The 18,827-nt window shown below is 47.3% G+C and overlaps 1 protein-coding gene across 1 annotated transcript; it reads right to left on the reverse strand.

Moving 5' to 3' along the window:
• Window positions 1–1,666: 1,666 nt before the first annotated feature.
• Window positions 1,667–18,729, reverse strand: CETP (cholesteryl ester transfer protein). Its single transcript, XM_074969082.1, has 16 exons — window positions 18,225–18,729; window positions 16,371–16,485; window positions 14,496–14,630; window positions 13,479–13,549; window positions 11,465–11,552; window positions 11,263–11,332; window positions 10,645–10,705; window positions 8,048–8,139; window positions 7,020–7,199; window positions 5,676–5,726; window positions 4,915–5,082; window positions 4,146–4,213; window positions 3,982–4,024; window positions 3,814–3,883; window positions 1,944–2,029; window positions 1,667–1,846 (listed from the first exon to the last, which is right to left on the reverse strand). Exons 1-16 carry the CDS (start codon window positions 18,346–18,348, stop codon window positions 1,772–1,774), a joined length of 1,497 nt encoding a protein of 498 aa, XP_074825183.1. The 5' UTR covers window positions 18,349–18,729; the 3' UTR covers window positions 1,667–1,771.
• Between the last annotated feature and the right edge of the window lie 98 nt (window positions 18,730–18,827).

Here is an 18,827-nt window from a genome sequence, read left to right on the forward strand (position 1 = left end):
TTGCAGAGTGGGGTTGGCCAGCCGCAGGGAGGGGGAGGTAATCGGAGGTTGAAACCAGCCCACTGCTGTTTAGGCTGGTACCCTGAACATTGTTTCTGACCACGCTGGGAAGTCCCTGGCACTGCCTTGCAGTTTTTGTGTCAAGGTGAGAGATAAAGAGAAAGAGAGTCCTGGGATCCCAGCCACAGCCGCGGGGGGGGGGGGGGGGGCTTTATTTCATGTCCACAGTGTTTGCTGCTGGCTGCGAAAGAGATGACTTTGGGTCTGTGCTACGGGAGCTATTTAAAATATACAAACACCCCAGTGAGAACTAGCAGGATTCTCCTAGCACGAGCAAGGCCTCAGAGAGGGCTATTTCCTGTCCACGTGGCTGCCTGGGAAGAAGCTCACCCAATCCCCCGTCGCGGTGACTAAAGAGGAGTCCCAGCGATTGTCTGACTAAAACCACCTGGCATCTCTGAACTTGCTGAGTTATCTCAATAGCACCTTTCCTTGGACCATCTCAGCAGCAGTTAGTGAAGTTTCAAACCCCCTCCTGTGAGTTCAAGAAATCCCCGATTCAACAAATGGGGAAACTGAGGCACAGAGCTATGACGTGACTTGCTCACACTCAAACAAGCCCATAGCTGAGCTGGGTGCAGAACCCAGGCCAGCCAGTGCCCAGTCTCTTGCGCTAGCCACTAGACCACATGGCCTCTCCACATGGGTTTGCCACATAAATATGAAAGCATAGAACCAGAAGCAGAAATGGAACCTCACATTTCATGACCCCTAGTGGGGAGGGGGTCTCAAACTTCTTGGAGAAACCCTGATTTTAATATGCTTTCGTGCAATGGGAGAGAGTTCCAAGCTCCTATTTTTATTATTGTGATAACCCTGTGATTCTTGGCATTGCATTTAGTATTTGTTCCTCCTGTTGTGCTTTTGAGTTTTTTCCCCCATATTGAAAGCTTCATAGAAATGTGATGGCTGGAAAGAAGATATAATTGGTACAAAAGAAAATAAAAAAGAGATTGAACGGTACCAAAATGTCATTGCACTGCAGGAGCATACAAAAGAATGCATGGTTCTGGGGGGTCCATCTATTCGTATCTTTTGCTCTTTCCTTGTGCTCTTTCTAGTCTCTTCTTTTTGCTGCTTGTAAACTTGCACCACTGGCATCACCATCCCTCTGTTACTGAGATGGCTATAACCGAACACACTGTACCAGTTGCAAACGGTGTAGCAAGGGACTATACCCATCATCTCATGTCCCAGGATGTGATGCCTCTATATAAGCATCAGTCATTGAGACTGCCATATTACACTTCAGAGTCATAACCAACTTACTGGTACTAATACCATGCCTAGACATTTCGGCAGTACTGCTTCTGACGTTACTCTCCGGGAAGTTAAGCAAGTCTGGTGGTCTCATCTCTCGGGTTTGTTAATATCACCACACTACACCCTTTGATATGACTGGTGGCTAGAAGAAGCCTGGGACTAGCACAGTAAAACGCTGCATGTCAACATCAACAGGGATGAAAATGGACCAGTTAAATCCTTCACTGGGCCCGGCACTAGGTAGTAGGGCCTGATCCAAACCCACTGACTTAGTTGTTCACTTTCATAAGCACAGAAAATCACCTAAGACTTTTAAAGCAACAATATCACTTTTAATGGCTGGGTTAGAGGGAAGTTGACCCCAAAAAAGGACATAATTTTATTGGGTCACATGCATTCTTTCTATTTGTACAGTCAAGTCCAGCACTCCTTTCTGAATGGATTCCTTCTATAATGTTTTCTTAAGAAAATCTACAAGCAAATGATGTGGGAAGCCAAAGTCCAGCTGTATAATTAGGTATCCCTATAAAGAAAGAGAGAGACCAGTTATACTAGCTCACACCACATTTACAAAAAGCTTGCAGTGCTCTGTACATAGAAGTGGATGTAAATTTACTTACCTCCTTTGTGATGATCTCAGGATTTTTAATTTCAAATAGATTGAGTCCTTTGCTGTTCATCAGAGAAGTTAAAGCTGGCTCGATCCCTATGAAAGCAATAAAACCATCCCGTTATAAGTCCATTAACGGTGGTTTGCTATTCCCTCGACAATAAACACATTTAGTGAGACGGTTTGACTGCATAGTAGAAGGGCAAACTTCCCAGGCTGGGTGTGATACCTCTGAGATCACGTGAACTTCAATTGTCCCTATTTTCACACAATGGGCCCGTTTCCACAATGCCGCTGCTTTTAAGCGCCAACATTTGTGCACTAGGCCTTGATCCTCTTTTCACAAGGGTCATTTTGCACAGGGAAGACAGTTTTTCATCTTGATGAATAGGAATGTGGATCCCACATGGGGATGAACATTAGTTTGTGCCTTCGAAACACACACACACACACAAGGAGCTTTTGACATGCTGGAAAACATGAACAAATGAAACACACCAGAGTGTGATTTTTTTCGTGAGTCTGATAAAAGTACATCATAAATCAATCAGTGATTCACTGAATCTAAGGGAAACTCCGTTTTGTGCCAGGTTTGCCAATGATGTGACTTTTTTCACACTACTTTACTGGCCACTTTATTATTATTTAACCACGTTAGTGCTGCCTCAGATACCGTACCAGGTACTGCCCCATGTACTTGGTACACTGTGATTAGACGGAAGATTTTCCAAAGAGACTAAGGGGGTTTAGGTTTCAGAGTAGCAGCTGCGTTAGTCTGTATTCGCAAAAAGAAAAGGAGGACTTGTGGCACCTTAGAGATTAACCAATTTATTTGAGCATAAGCTTTCATGAGCTACAGCTCACTTCATCAGATGCATTCAGTGGAAAATACAGTGGGGAGATTTATATACAGACAGAACATGAAAAAATGGGTGTTATCATACACACTGAAACGAGAGTGATCACCTAAGATGAGCTATTACCAGCAGGAGAGCAGGGGGGAAGAAAACCTTGTGTAGTGATAATCAAGGTGGGCCATTTCCAGCAGTTAACAGGAACGTCCAAGGAGCAGTGGGGGGTGGGGGAAATAAACATGGGGAAATAGTTTTACTTTGTGTAATGACCCATCCACTCCCAGTCTCTATTCAAGCCTGAGTTAATTGTATCCAGTTTGCAAATTAATTCCAATTCAGCAGTCTCTCGTTGGAGTCTGTTTTTGAAGTCTTTTTGTTCTAATATTGTGATCTTTAGGTCTGAAATCGAGTGACCAGAGAGATTGAAGTGTTCTCCGATATAATATAACATTCATAAACCAGTTGGAGAACACTTCAGTCTCTCTGGTCACTCGATTTCAGACCTAAAGATCGCAATATTAGAACAAAAAGACTTCAAAAACAGACTCCAACGAGAGACTGCTGAATTGGAATTATGCATGTATGCATCCGATGAAGTGAGCTGTAGCTCACAAAAGCTTATGCTCAAATAAATTGGTTAGTCTCTAAGGTGCCACAAGTCCTCCTTTTCTTTTTAAGGGGGTTGAGAGCATCTCCCATGATGCACTACAGCCAGGGGCTCCCATGGTGCACCACTTCTCCGCACCAAGAAGAGAAAGGGCGCAGCATGGTCAGTGTAATCCAACCAGGGAGCCTGATCTATAGAGGAAGCACCCAGACGACAACTCCCACACCATATTTCCAAATCAAAGTATTTCAAATTTTGATTTTTCACCAAAAAGTCAAAATTTTCCATGGAAAACAACTCATTTCTGAACAGCAACCATGGAACAATTAGAAACAATGTGCAGCCACTTCAAACGGCTGTTCGAGAACAGAACTGACAGTGCACGTTCTGCCAGAATTTTCTCCAGAGCATAAACTCACTTGAAATCACTTCTGGGATTCCCGCAACGGAGATGATTCTCTGCAGGAAGTGGCTTAGAGATTTGTCATCCTGAAAATCAAACAGAAAACAGGGGCAACTGCAGAGATCTATAATGACCCCTGAGTTAGCAAGTCATCTTCCCTGGAGATTAAATGCTCTCTACTTACCCCAGCTCTCTCCAAAGCACATTTAAAAACTTTAGGCTCTATCCTGTAGGAAAATATTAACCAAGAAAAGATCAAGTCAGTGAGAAGCATCTGAAAAGGCCTTCTTTCCTTGCAGCTAGCACAGGCGAGTTAAGAGACCGGTGGCAATGCACAAGAGTACCTACACAGAGTCAGCGAGGTGCAAAACCAGTTTCTTTTCTACATACGCAGACTGGATTGTGACAGTGACTTCCTGTGAAGAGAAAGAGACAGTCACATGGTCTGTCTGGCTTCATCACCAGATTCATTTGGAGGAAGAAAATCAAGATCATTCCCTTTTGCCAGTTCAGCATGGTAAAATCCTGTTGAGTCCCTCGTTACGAGGAGCTCTGGGAATGGAAGCTCTGTGCCTTGATCAGTGAGGTACGTGTCTAATAAGCGTTATTTATTCCGCCTATACTGTTTGGGTAGGCACACAGCACTGACCAAACCCTTACAGTCCCATCCGCGCATGCCCTGGGCTCTGCTGTAGTTCTGATAAAGCCAATGGAATTCCAGACCAGAGATGTGCACGGCCCACAGAGTCAGCATTAATATAACGCACCACTGAACACTTTTCCCACAGGACTCTCTAGAAATAACGTCATGGTCCAGGTTTACATGTGTGGATGGGGGTCAAGGAACACCCAAGCTATACTGGCTGGTGAGGACAAACCCCAAGACTCAGAGAGGATGGGGGGGAGAAACTAACAACTTCAGATTGCTATTTGTCTGCACCCCCCAGCACGCATTTCCTTTCCAAACAATGTCAACGTAATGACCGAACGTCAAAGTTATTATTGGTTTGATTGGTGGAGCACTAAGAGTATTTGTGATGCAATACAGAGCCTAGAGTGAGACATGGTCCCTGCCCCAAGGAGTTTGCAACCTAGATTAACTGAATAAGAAACTGACCTTCTCAGAATAGAACACCACCGTGGGCTCTGCTCCTTGGGAGAAAAGGGTGAGTTCCACGGCAACCGATGACCTCACAATGGTCCCTTCAGGCTGGAGGGTGATCTGGGGAGGGGTGAGACTCCAGACCTTAGCCAGCGAGTCATTATAAGAAGTGCCTTGAAAAATCTGCAGGGCACAAGGGGGACAGGATACGGGCTAAGTGCTCAAGGCTTTTCTTCGGGACATGGTACTTGATTTCTTAAGTTATGCGAAACATGCAACACACTGTAACCCTCTTATAGCCCCAGGTTCTTCTCAGTGCTACCCCCACCCCCAGTAATTCAGTTGGGACCCTGGGGGAACGACGCAGATGGGGGTTGGAGAAATCCACTCCCTCCCCACCAGCTCTACAACTGCTCCTCCAGCCAAGGGGCGAAGTAGCCTCTGCATCCCTTTCCCCCAGCATCCTAGAGATGGTGGGGAGGGGGAAGGACCCAAGATGCTGCATAGTAGCAAATCACCCAGCCCCAACCTGTTCCAGCCTGCCCCCCCCCCCAGTGGTTCCGTGTGGCAAGGGAGAATCAGGACCTCTGTGTTCTGTACTAGACTTTTTGAGTCCAATTGGACAGGGCAGACATTGACCTTCAGCTGGGTCATCGCCTTCCAGCTCAGGAAGGGCGGTCCTTATGTGTTTCTTTTAATGGAATATAAAACAGTAAAGTGAATAAACAACAGTGCCATGGTCCATAAAGTTAGCTCTGAACCAGCTCCATGGTTACCTCTTGCACAATCCCTTGGTGAGCCTCTGTGTCTTCCATTTCAAACATCTCCTTCAAGGAACAACAACAATGAAATTATGAGTTGGCTTGAGCACAATGTGTTCCCAACGTGTCACCAGAGCTGGGGTGGGGGACCAAAGAATACCCGTAGGTTGAGGGCAACTCCCAAGGAATTCTAAAATGTGGCTGAATTAATATGTAACAGGAAGGGCAGCCCCTGGAGACCACAGGGCAATGGTCTATCTTGAACCAACCAACCACAGGAACAATGTGTGGCTGGAGATCTTTGCTACCACTGAACCAGGCTCTGGTTTTGCTCTCATTAAAAGTAGGATAAATTACAATACATTGTTCCCCACATCAGCAAATTTTTCTGTCAGCTCCTTCTCCTACCCCTGTCTCTCTGTCTGTGCTTTTTCACCCCGGCCGCTGCAGGTTTCACCCACTGGATTTTCCTTCTTCATCACAGTCATTCCCCTAAGCAGAGCCCAAACCCAGTACCAAGTCTAAGCTGCAATAAACCAAGTGCTCTTGTCTACTCAGAACTAAGCGTGGTGCAAGCTGGAATTTCGGGTCTTGTAACACCTTCTCTTCTGCAGTACTGCTGGGAAAACAAGACCCACAGCGTTTTGTTTTCTGAGGATTTCTTTTTTCTGTCTTAAGATGTGGTTATAGCCAATAAAGTGACTCCGTGTAAGACACTGTGAGGTTGCAGATTTCCTTTTCTCCCAATGATCCCACCGCACATTTTGCTTAGTTTACAAATCAAAAGATTAATTTTCTATCTGCCAGTGTAACCCACTCTGTCGCACACAGCCAGCGGCAGATGCTGCTGATACAGCCTTGCTTAACAGCTGAGACTTTTAGCTCAGGAGTTTAGATCCTGAGTTCTCACTTTCAATCCCCACTGCTGACAACCTTCCCATAGGACCACTGTTATACCTGCACCACAGACTTAACCCCAGGATCTGAAAATCCAGCTAGACTCATGGCAAAGATTCCGCAATCCAGAAAATAAGATGAGTGTGTTGTTACCATGAAACCAAATAGAATCCACTTTGCTTTCCCATAGCTCTTTGGGGTCTGCAGGGGATTAGTAGATAGGACTCATCAACCAACACACAGGGAGCAGGTATGGACGTCTAAGAAGGTACCACTTTTCTGACTATGATCGCACTGTAGGCTGTATCTCACTGTAGGTTCCCTTCTTCTTTTGGAACCAGATTGCACAGCAAATGAAGGCTCTGAGAATTTTTACCTTCTCCCCAAAGTAGGGTGGGGGGAAAGGGCTGCAAAATACTATTTGAGTGAGAGAAAAAGTTAAAATAACCCTGTAATAGTTACCCTTAACTCTTCCCCTGTGATCGTTAACACCAGACGTTCATCCAGGAAAGCTGCCAAGGCCAGAGAGTTCAGGACCTGGTCTGAAAACCAGAAGTATAGCATCCTGGACTCGGAGAGCAGAGATGGAGCAAACATGGAATCACTGAAGACGACTGAATAATTCTTGTACAAAAGCAGACCCTTAAAAGGAAAGAGAATGCATTGCTGGTGACCACCAATTAACCGGCTCTCCTCACCTGGACACGTCATGCTTGGTTTGCAATGCAAAGGGCTAGTTGTGTTTATTAAAGCCTGACAGGATAAGCTAAGCAGACACAGATGGAAGATGGGGCACTATACAGCCTGGGCAAAATAATCAGCTACCCCGAATATGTGCAGGGTGTAGCCAGCATGGATAGCTAATTCCAAAGGGGCATGGTGGAGCAAAGAAGCCAGTTGCAGCTTCCTGATTTTAGGGATGAGTCTATGCTGGCCCCATCCCCAGCATAGATGAGAGCAACTCAAGGACCATTCTAAATCACAGCAGCTGGTTGAAGCCACAAGGGACTGTTATGCCAGGTAGGGACGGCGAGAGCCCAGTAATGCTTCAGCCACACCCCCTTGTGACAAACTAGCCATCCTATGTGGGAGGCGGGATAGATTCACCTGCACACTGGGGGAGTCCTCAAGAGATCAGTTAAGGTGGTGCTGGCTCGGGGGCCCGGAAGACTAGTCCCAGAAAAACGAATACTCTGCCCTTCTAGAACACCTTTAATCTGGGGGCCTTACAGCTCACTGCACCCTGCGAAGTAGGGATTTATTATCCCTATTTCATAGGTGGGGAAACTGAGGCAGAGAGTCATTAAGTGACTTCAATTATATAATGAATCAGAAGCAGAACCAGCAGGAGAACTCTGGAGTCTTCCTTCCTTAGCCCTTGCTCTAACGGTTAGACATCTCTGCCTTCTAGCCATCTAGACAGATGGGACAGAGAAGAGAACTGGGAAGAAATTAGTCTGAAATGCCCCTCCCCCCCCAAATTACTTTACCTTATGATGCGATTCCATGTAGTTTGCCTTTATTACTGGAAACGATGCCAGTGAAATATCTACTCCTATAGCCCCATCCTGGAGGAAATTTGCTGCAGAAAAAAATAAAAACCACTCATTTTACCAACTGTGCAATTTCACATGATCGAGGCCAGAATTTACGAAGTCCATTTCGAACACTAACAGGTTGACTCCTGCAGACTATCAGAAGATAACATAGCACAGTACTAGGAGTCAGGACACCTGGATTCTATTACTATCTCTGCCATGGACCTTCTGTGCCTCAGTTTCCCCTCCTCTAAAACAGGGCTAATAATTCTCAATCTTTGCATTCCAAAGTGATGGGTGCCATAGAAAAACCTTAGCTAGATGGACATGAATGGCTTCAGTCTCTCAGGCCTCATGCATTAGTTTAAGATCACTTGCTATCTAACTAATCTAATAAATATTATTTATCCATCCCTGTGGTGTCTGAGCACGTAGGCCAACCAGGAAGGGTGGGATTTTCAAGCACATTTTACATGACTTAGGAGCACAAGTTCTATCAAGTATTTTTTCCCCGTTGGCAAATATTTTCCTACAGGACGGCACCTAAAGCTTTTAAACCTGCACAGAACTGGGGTCAATATTTCATCTTAAGGGAGAAGCCCCTGGCAAACTGGGATGTCGTTTTCAATGGCTGCAATGAACATTTCGTTTGTCAATTTCTGTTTGGTTCTCAGAAGGACAAATGTCTAAGGTGCTTTCAGGTGCCGGAACCCCAGAAGGGATTTCAAGCAAGGGCAGCCTCGGGGGAACGTTCTGATGGGGGCGCCCACGCACGCGACATCAGTTCAGTGTACAGACAGCAGTTCGCTGGTCCTAAGGGCTTTGCTGATGCCGTTCCAGAGCTGCTCTCATGGCGTAAGTGCCAGCGTTTAACGGCAACGTTGGCACTTGAAAGAAAACGTAGCAAGTACATGGGGCAGGACCTGGGCCAGTATCTGAGGCAGCACTAAAGTGGCCCAGTAATAGGACTGGCTAGTAGAATGGTGCGAAAAGAATCACACTATTGACAACACTGGCACAAAACTCAGGTTTCTTCACATTCAGCGAATCATTGATTCACGACGCCCTGACTTCTTTCATCTGACCCCCCCGCACAAAAATCACGCTCTGGTGTGTTTCCAGACAGGTTTCCCATCCCATCAAAAGCTGGAGTGTGTTTCAGAGGCACCAGTCCTGTTTGTCTCCACACATGACCCATTGTCCTATTCACCAACGTGAGAAACTGTCTTTTCTCATGCAAAACGGCCCTGGTGAAAAGAGGAGCAAGGTCTGCTGGGCAAATCCTGGTTCTTAAAGAACCATGTCGTTGGCGTGGGGCCCGTTGTGTGGAAACAGGGACAACGGAAGAGAGGCTCCTGCTGGGCCCAGGTTCATGGGATCTCCAAAGCACCAGACAGCCTGGAGCAGTTTGCCCTTCTGCCGGCAGTCTGAGAGGTCACTTCTGGGTAGGTGAACGAGCCTTACTGACTTCCACTGGGGTTTGTGCTCTGAAGTCATTTACAGGCTTTAGAAAAATCCAGCCTCAAGTCTCACGCAGGTGTAACGCACACACCTCCTGGGTGTGGCGTTCTGCCCCATCTAGTGGCACCGAGACCACTTAAAGAGAGAGATCAAATGAGCCTGCTCTACAGCCTTAGCTAACAGCCAGCTGGCTTTCAGCTCATGGGGTAGAGGCTCACGCACTCAGCTCCCGAGGTCCTCGGTTCGATCCTGCCTGCTGACAACCGAGGTCTGTTGGTGTTACACAGGCACTTCTAATGCAATCTTACGTACCCGATGGACTTGAGCGTCTCTTTGGAACCTGAGCAACAATCACTCTCTCCTCCTGTTTTAGCTCAGAGCAGGTCAACTCTGAAACCACTGGGTGTGACTGCAGCCCATATAGACGTGCCCAAGTTCGCTTTGATCTAGCGAACTCGGGTACTACCTGCCCGAGGCCAGGTCTACACTAAGACGTGAGGTCAACCCAGCTACATCTCTTGGGGGCGTGAAAAATCCACCCCCCCGAGCAACACAGTTAAGCCGCGACATACACAACGCCAGGTCGGGGGGATCATTCCTCCATTGACCCAGCTACCCAGCTCTCAGGGAGGTGGATTAAGTACAGCGAGGGGAGAAGCTCTCCTGTCATTGTAGTAAGTGTCTAAACCTAAGTGCCACAGCACCTCTGTAGCATTCCAAGTGTAGACTAGCCCTGAGTAATTACCCAGGGGCCAGGGATGGCTTGCACAACCCACACTGGAGCCCTAGCTAGATAAAAGCTCGCTTGAGAAGATCCACCCCACACGAGTGGAAGTCCCACCCCATAACTGCAGGGTAGACGGACCCTCCGTCTCCAGCCTGCATCGTTTCTTTCCCCAAGCCCCCCACCACACAGGGGAGGAATTCCAATTAGTGCTGTTTTGGTGCTGCTTCCCCTCCCACGGCCATGTCTCAATCCCCGTTTCGCAGGGACAGGGTCATTGTCTCCGTCGGGTCTAGCTCAGCCTTAGCGGATTGTGTCTAAGAAAGGAGGAAGACAGGGAAGAGAAAATGGGCGGAACACTTACCTGCTCTGTCCTGTATAAAATCTGCCAGCAGCTGAGCCAGGAGGTTAATTTCTTTACACACCTACAAGGGGAAAAAATTGAATGCATCGGTGTGGGCCAAAAAAACCCTGGTGTTGCCATGTGTCTAAATCCAAGTCTTGCAGCCCCCGAGGCCTCAGTGTGATCTCACTCATGCCAGTTTTGCACTGGAGTCACTCCCGATTTACACTGCTGGGAGACTAAAATCAGCCTCCTGCTTTTTAAATGTGACCATCAAGTGTCTGACGTTACCCTCTCTTTGGATACCAGCACGAAGAGGTTGCTGCTAAGCAAGGCAGGATGCTCCATGCCTGTCAGCTTGTTGCCAAAACCCTGCTAACCCGGGATACCAGGATCTAGAATTGGGAATCAAACCTATGCCTGGCAGCGCCGGTCCAGAGTATTTCACTTAGCCACTAGACCAGCCTCTAAGTATCACTGGGATTCCTCATGGTGCATAAAGTTAAGTAGGTGGCTACATCTTTGCAGGATCAGGCCCTTCATTATTATTATGTACCAATGCCAGAGGCTTATATGGCACTTTGTGGACATAAGACACAGCCTTTGCTTTTCTGTCATCTAGTCGTTTGTGTTTCTTACCTGGCCTTTTAGAACGAGCTTCAAGGTAAATGAGATGAAGTCTGTGAAGAGCTGTTTTAGCCACCCTGGCCTGCGGAGAAGAAATATCGTTACAGAAATGTGGCGGGGTGCCCAATGGGATCAAAAGCCCGTGGGGACGGTCGCGATGGGCCGTGCAAGCTGCCATGCGCACAACGATGCATTGCTTGAAGAGGGAACTCACTGTTTGTCTCCCTGGAGGTGGAGCGTCAGCTTATAGAACGTCAGGTAGCAATCCGAGGTATCAGCCGCCACCCGGCCCTTTGCACACTCTGCAGAACACAAAAACCGAACATGGATCGGGAAGGGAACAAAGGCACTTAGGAGTCTGAGGTCTGGTCTACACCTAAAACGTGGGTCGACTTAGCTACGTTGCTCAAGTGTGTGAAAAGTCCACGCCCCTGAGAGATGTAGTTAAGCCGATCGAAGCCCTGGCGTGGACACTGATAGATCCGCAGAAGAATTCTTCTGTCAGCCAAGCTACTGCTTCTCCAGCAGGTGGATTAAGAGCAGGAGAACCTCTCCCATCACCAGAGCAAGTGGCTACTCTGCTGTAGCCCTCACACAGTAGAGATCCCCGAAGTGTTATTAACAGTCAATGGGACTTAGGCTCCTAAGTCACTTGGATGCTTTTGAAAATGTTACCCGTGTCTCAACTCTGCCCACTAACTCGTTCTGTGATGCGGGCAAAGTCACTTCATTTCTCTGGGCCTCTGTTTGCCCCTCTGTACTATGGGGTGAACGCTTGCCCATTGCCAGGCAGCGTTTTGAGAGCGGGAGCACCTGGCTTCCTCTCCAAGAAGACTAGCAAATATCAACTACTCTGGCCCTTCCCGCCAGGATCTCGCTCATCTTTGACTTCAAAGCGACTCCCGTATTATGGCGACCCCCACCACAACCAAAAGAGGTGTTTCCTCCACCAGACGTTTTCTTCACAGAAAGCGATTTTTAAACATACTTCTTCCCCCAGCCTCCCGGCCCAAACCACTGAACTGTGAGGAAAAGGTCTGCAAATCATTCCATGCACTCAGCAACGCTTGCAAACAACTGCATGCAAAAGGCTCCTGTCATTCATCCGATGAGAGAGACGACTGGTAGGAAGTTTCACCACAAACTTCTGGGTTCTAGTTCTGCACGGACTAGCTGCAATACCTTGGTCAAGTTCCCTTCGCCTCGCTCTGCCTTGCTTTTCCTGTTGATAAATGACGTGTTGCAAGGGATAATCGGCTTAACATTTGTGCAGGGCTCTGAACATATGACACACTGTTGTCACGTGCTTCACACTGTTATTGCACCACCGAAGTGGTGTCTTAAACCAAAGAAATAACCCAACCCCCTCCAGGTGGTTCAGTATGGCCTAATGGTGAGAGAATGCGGAAGCCAGCAAGGATTCTAACGCCCAGTCTGGGATAAGCCATTGACTCATTTTCCATAAAGTAAGTCACTTGATTTATTACACGGCACTCAGAAACTGGCTACAGAACAGGAGCTAACTGAAAATGAAGGTGGCTCTTGTGAAGTTTCGCTTCCCCGGATCAAAAACCCCAGCTGACGCAAGTTTGTGCAACTCACCCATGGGTTTGTTTCCGAGCAGCAGCCTCCGTGCTAGTCTGGATCAGCAAAAACAACGAGGAGTCCTCGTGGCACCTTCGAGACTAACACATTTATTTGGGCATAAGCTTTCGTGGGCTAAAACCCACTTCATCGGATGCATGCATGGGTGTGTGGGTTTTTTGTTATCCTAAACTGCAAAATAGAGAAGAGGGCTGGTCTGTGGCTAGAGCACCGGGCGTGGCCTCAAGAGATCCAGCGCTATTCTCAGCTGTCCACCAATGTAAATCCATGTCGCTCCATCGAAACGATTTACACCAGCGGAGAACCTGTCCCTTTAATCTCCCTGGACCTCAGTTCCCCCTCTGTAAAACGGGGTTCCTTTCTCCTACGTTGTGCCTGCCTTGCCTAGTTAGATTGTTAGCCTCTCGCCGCGTGTCTGTAAAGCACCCAGCGCAATGGGGCCTCAATCTCGGGCGGGGCCACTCGCTGCTATTCTAACAGAGATAAGCAACAAAAGGGCCATTATAAGCGTCTCACGGCAAAACCTCCTCGTACTGCATGGCAGGAGAGGTTACGCACGGTGCCCTGGGCTCAGTGAAGTTAATCCAGCTGTCGCTAAGGATGCTGTATTCCAGGCTACTTACTCAGTTTAGCGTTGATCTGGAGATCAATTGAGGATTCAATTTCAAAATCAATGGAGTGGGTGAGTTTCACACTGTAAGAGAATGGAAAACACTCAGCAACCGTATCCGTCCTAGAAATAGAAGTCTGGCACATAGACCCCAATGGCAATAGGTGCCTTCTAAACACCTTGAAGACATTAGATGGACTATGTAGGACTAGCCCCATTTCTGTCTTTATTAGCCATTTCCCCCTTAATAAAGAGGGCAAGAAATTGTTTAAAAAAACCATAACCCAGAATGTGCATCCTTCCCTTGTATTCACTCCCTGGGTTTCTTTGCACTGTGAGTTGCTAGCTGATGTCACATCAAGAATAGATGTGGTCACTGATGCACTATTCAGAGCTCAGACCTGGCCCCTCCTTGTCTGTGAAGCTCTCTCACTTCCCCCACCCTCCCTCCACCTGCTTGTTCTCATTGCCAAGCAGGATTAAATGGATACAGATTATTTTGAGAATCCTTTAGAAAAAGTCTGGGATTGTTTACCTTAGACAGGAGACAAATAAAGGGGACAGGGTACATGTCTATACAATAATGAGTGGGACAGAGAAAGTAGATTGGGGATTTTTGTTCTTCTTGTCCCATAACACAAGATCAAGGGGACATTCAATGAAATCAAAAGGAGGGACATTCAAAACCAGCAGAAGGAAATACTTTTGCACGACACATAATTAGATGGTGGAACTCACTGCCACAGGAAACTTTTGAGGGCTAAAATTTACCACAATTCCAAAAGGGATTGGAGATTTATCTGGATGTCAAGAATATCCAGTTACAATGAAAAATGATAAATAATAATAATGTCGGAAGAGATATCAAACTCTAAAGCACAGTCACTAACTTTTAGAGACCAGCATGTGGGGGCAGATTACCCCACATCTGTCCACTGTGGGCTTCTTACTTCTGGCAGAGACATGCTACTGGATTAAATGGGCCTGGGCTTGATCCAATCTGGCCGTTCCTGTGTTCCTACATACTTACAACCAAGCACCAGTGTAGCCATAACTCAGGGTCCCTTTGAAGGATGCTGTCACGTTCTGAATTGCAATGTCTATGGCATCATCTTCCTTAAAATCTACCTCACTGTTTTCTATGGACAAGTCGTTGATCTGTATGCTAAAGAAGAAAATGAAAAGGGTGGATACATTCAGAATGCCCGGCGTGACCTGAATGCGTCTCTTTTCTCCATTGGCCCTCTCTCGGTTATTGTTTCTTGCTAACCTTGTAATTGTACTTAACTCCGTACATTCTCTGGGACAATTTCTAGGAGAGACACGACATAAAGTTGTTTTGTTGCATTGCATTTCTTCTTGGTTGTGTGAGTAATAAATAATAATATAGTCTTGCATTCTTACAGTTGCTTTTGCTGGATTGTATAAATGATCAATAATAATAAGTTAACAACATAGAATACAGCTTCTTTCATCCCAGAGTGGTTACACACTCAACACCTCACTATAAGTAGAAGTTGCTTTATCCACCCCTGAAATGTGTCACCGGTGCCCCTGGGTGGCCCTCTGGCACCCTCTGGCGGTGGCTGGGTCACATTTAGAGATTGCAAAAAGAAAAGGAGGACTTGTGGCACCTTAGAGACTAACCAATTTATTTGAGCATAAGCTTTCGTGAGCTACAGCTCACTTCATTTTCTTTTTGCGAATACAGACTAACACGGCTGTTACTCTGAAACCTGTCATTTAGAGATTGATAAGCCTGATACACTGTTGGCTGATACAGCTGACTCATTTAGCTCAGTCAGCCAGCCCTACGCAGCAAAAAAACACACACACACACACACACACACACACACACCCCGCCACAGCCATGCATCTCAGAGCCCAGGTCAACTGCCTCTGGCTTGGGGCTGAAAACAGCAGTGTAGATGTTCAAGCGAGGGCCTGAGCCGGAGATCCCTGCCAGGTTTCAGAGCCCTGGCTCCAGCCCAAGCCTGAATGTCTACACGGTTATTTTTCAGCCCTGCAGCGTGAGCCCGAATCGGTTGACCCACACTCTGAGACTTGCTGCTGTGGGTTTTGTTTGTTTTTTGATGCTTGCTTGCTGTGTAGCTGTACCTTTAGAGGCCCATGCTTTAAGACACAGAGGTGGCAGGGGCAATCCCCCCGCCTGCAATCCACCCAAGGACGCAGCGCTACGAAAGGAGCTCCGTCTGCAGCAGCTGCTTGACAGAGCGCACAGAAACACCGCACCATCACGTAGCAAAGAATACTGCACCAATTCAAACAGCAGAGGACATTTAGGTGGGCAAGCGTTAATTACTAGAGATGGGCCCAAATCAGAAGCCCTGGCCCAACGTAGTCTGGGAAAGTTCAGATTCTCATGTGAACTGCATGACCTAGAGTCCGGGGATGTGGGCAGTGCTCTGAAACCCATCTGTTCTCCAAGTCCCTGGTGCAGTCACTGAACTGCCACATGCAGCTCTGCCTGGGGGCCGGACAGCTGCTTAAACAGTGCCGCATGTAAATCAATAACCAATTCAGTCACCCTCCCGAGACGTTTCAGTCACCTGAACCTTTGGACACCTTCCCCCATTCACATCACTCTCTTCCAATAATGTAAGTGAAGCAGCTCACAAATAGCCCTGGTAGGTTGTTAGATCTCTAGCTGTGAGTGACTTATCCAGTGGCAGATGCCACATTATGCTGGCCTCTGTTTTAATCAGGAAATACTTGCATGTGGAAAGGAGCAGAAAGGGCCTCGTTCTCCCATCCATGATTTCAGACTGAGCGAATTTGAATCTCCCTTCAAACCTTCTTCCCAGGCACACCCCGGACCTTATTCATAGACCTGCTGCATTTCATGGTACAAAAGGGAGTTTAGAAAGCGCACGGTCGTACTTACTTCGTCAACCCATAGGTCACTTTGCCAAGAAACGCCATGGACTTTTCCCCACTGATATCAGGGTAGGTTGCATGTCTGAATGCTGCTTGAATGACCTGAGCTGTTTGCTGGTTCACTGGAAGTGGAACAAAGGGACAAGACAAAACGCAATGCAGTTGCATTTCAAAATCAGATGAGCACCTCTGGCTAATAGCATTAAAAGCTGTACGGTTGTGCTTGGCACCTGGCATCCGTCCGAGCAGGGAGAAACTCCCATTAGCTTCGTGGTAAAACACGGACTTAAGCGTGTTGCACAGGGGAAGGTCATAGGGGTAGCACCTCCCGATGTCTGATCCGTTCTTTGGAACAGGGCGTCCAGCCCAGATTTCACAATGAGACCAGATCATGCAGGGAGTTTTGTGAGAGCTGTGATCATCCTCATACAGCGCAAGTCTGATCAACCAAGCTCAGAGCGATGGATCTCACTACTGAGTTCCAGTGCTTTGATCTAAGGCCGTTCCCAAACACCAGAGACAACACAAAAGGACAGAAGAGTTTCCACAATGGATGAGACCACTGGTCCATCATGACAGCATGGCCAAGATCATCTGATCCTGCCTCAGTGGCAGGTAACCAAAGAGCCTTATGCACCTAGCCAGGTTTGTAGCTCTGCACACGAGGATAAACAATCGCTCCTGACTCTTGCAGTTGATTTCAGTATACCATGGAGAATGAGATGAAATTACTAGGGTCATGATCATGGCCTGCACAGCTACAAAATGTTATTAAGAGCCATAACATTATCCATCCCCTTTCAGATTCTAGCCACATGGTGTCTCTCAGGCAGAATATAAGTGGCATAAAGCACCATTTCCTTCTAAATATACCAGCCATCAAGTTCATCATCTGTCTTCTTATGCTTGTATTATGAAACAGGGGAACAAGAATAGACTGATTGGTTTTCACTCTCCCCTTCGCAGAATCACAGAATATCAGGGTTGGAAGGGACCTCAGGAGGTCATCTAGTCCAACCCCCTGCTCAAAGCAGGACCAATCCCCAATTTTTGCCTCAGATCCCAAATGGCCCCCTCAAGGATTGAACTCACAACTCTGGGTTTAGCAGGCCAATGCTCCAACCACCGAGCTATCCCTCCCCCCCGTTCATTACTAAGGCTGGAGTATTTAAAATTAAGTACTAGCACCATTCATCGGAGGATCTCAACCCCTTTTAGAAAAGCCCCTAATGCAGCAGAGAAATATTGTTTCCCCCCCACCCCCGAGAAATGGAAGCACAGAGCCATTAGGTGATTTGCCTTTGGTGCGTGGCAGAGCTGGGAATCAAACACAGGTCGCCTGACTCTCGTGCGGCTGCTTTAACCACTAGACCATGCATCCCCACATCAATGACTGTCGCTGATGTGTTTTTTTTAAAAGGGTCTGGATAATTTCATGACCCCCAACAACAGCTGGAGCTATGAAAGCGAAGTTTATAATGGTCATTAAATGGTGTGGGTATAGATATAAAATGACAAGTAAATCTGTTGCTTCAGGGCATGAACTGGTCATCCGAGCAGTCAGGAAGGAATTTGCTCCCGAAGTACGGCATTGCACAATTGACTCTGAAGCCTCAGTCATTGGCTAACGCGGGAGGCTACTGCTGCCTCATTGGCCCAGCAGTCTGATACAGCATAGCACGCCTCCTTTCAGTGGGATACTTAACAGTATGGTCCCACAGGCTGATTGCAAAGGCTTAACTATAAATGCAACTAGCTGGGGACATAGGGACGGAGAAGGACTGATGTACTCGTAGCTGTCCGCTGTGCCCGCCGCCTGCCTTCCCCGAAGGGAATATAGCCCAATAAAGCAGAGACTTACGCACGAATGCTGCTGGCTTGGTCATTCTGCAGACGATCCCAGTGAGGTTCAAGGATGACTCTTCAAACGTACAAGCCACTGACGTGCTGATAAGCGCTAGCGAGATCACGAAGAGCCTGGCCATCGTTCTCTAGGTGGAAGACCACAAGGACTGGCTGACCGAGCCCCTGCTGGAGCGCCAGCTGCTTTCCCATTCCAAACAGAGCTCTTTCTAGACAGGACATGAGCCACTTCCCTTACTTATCCAAGTCATCACACATTTCCTAATCTTCCTATGGCTTCCTTAACCCTTGCAGAGCCACTGCTCTGCCTTCAACCCGAAGTAGGCAGTAGGTTTAGACAGGTCTGACTCTTTCCCCAAGATTGCTGTAAATCCGGAATAACACCACTGCAGCCAATGGACTTATGCTGGTCTGAGACCTGGATCAGCCCCATGGACAGGCATTCAGGGGGGACAGTGTAGAGGTTTACCCATCACCCCTTTACAGTTTGCCCTTAGAAGAGAGAGAATCCTTATTTTACAGTTATGAGCTGGCTTTGTCCTCCGGTAGCACCTTCCATCCAAAGGCTTTTCAAAAGGTACCATCAGGATTCAAAAGGCCT

The sequence above is a fragment of the Natator depressus genome, chromosome 12, assembly GCF_965152275.1.
Source record: "Natator depressus isolate rNatDep1 chromosome 12, rNatDep2.hap1, whole genome shotgun sequence".
Lineage (NCBI taxonomy): Eukaryota > Metazoa > Chordata > Testudines > Cheloniidae > Natator > Natator depressus.

Bases quoted from the DNA above. Each gene is read 5' to 3' on its own strand.
- CETP (XM_074969082.1), bottom strand. From the start codon at position 18,348: ATGGCCAGGCTCTTCGTGATCTCGCTAGCGCTTATCAGCACGTCAGTG. The intron at 5,083-5,675 runs GTAACCATGGAG...TGTGCCCTGCAG, and splicing joins ACCAAGGGATTGTGCAAGAG to ATTTTTCAAGGCACTTCTTA. The intron at 4,214-4,914 runs GTCAGTTTCTTA...TTCTCTTCACAG, and splicing joins TGGTGTTCTATTCTGAGAAG to GAAGTCACTGTCACAATCCA.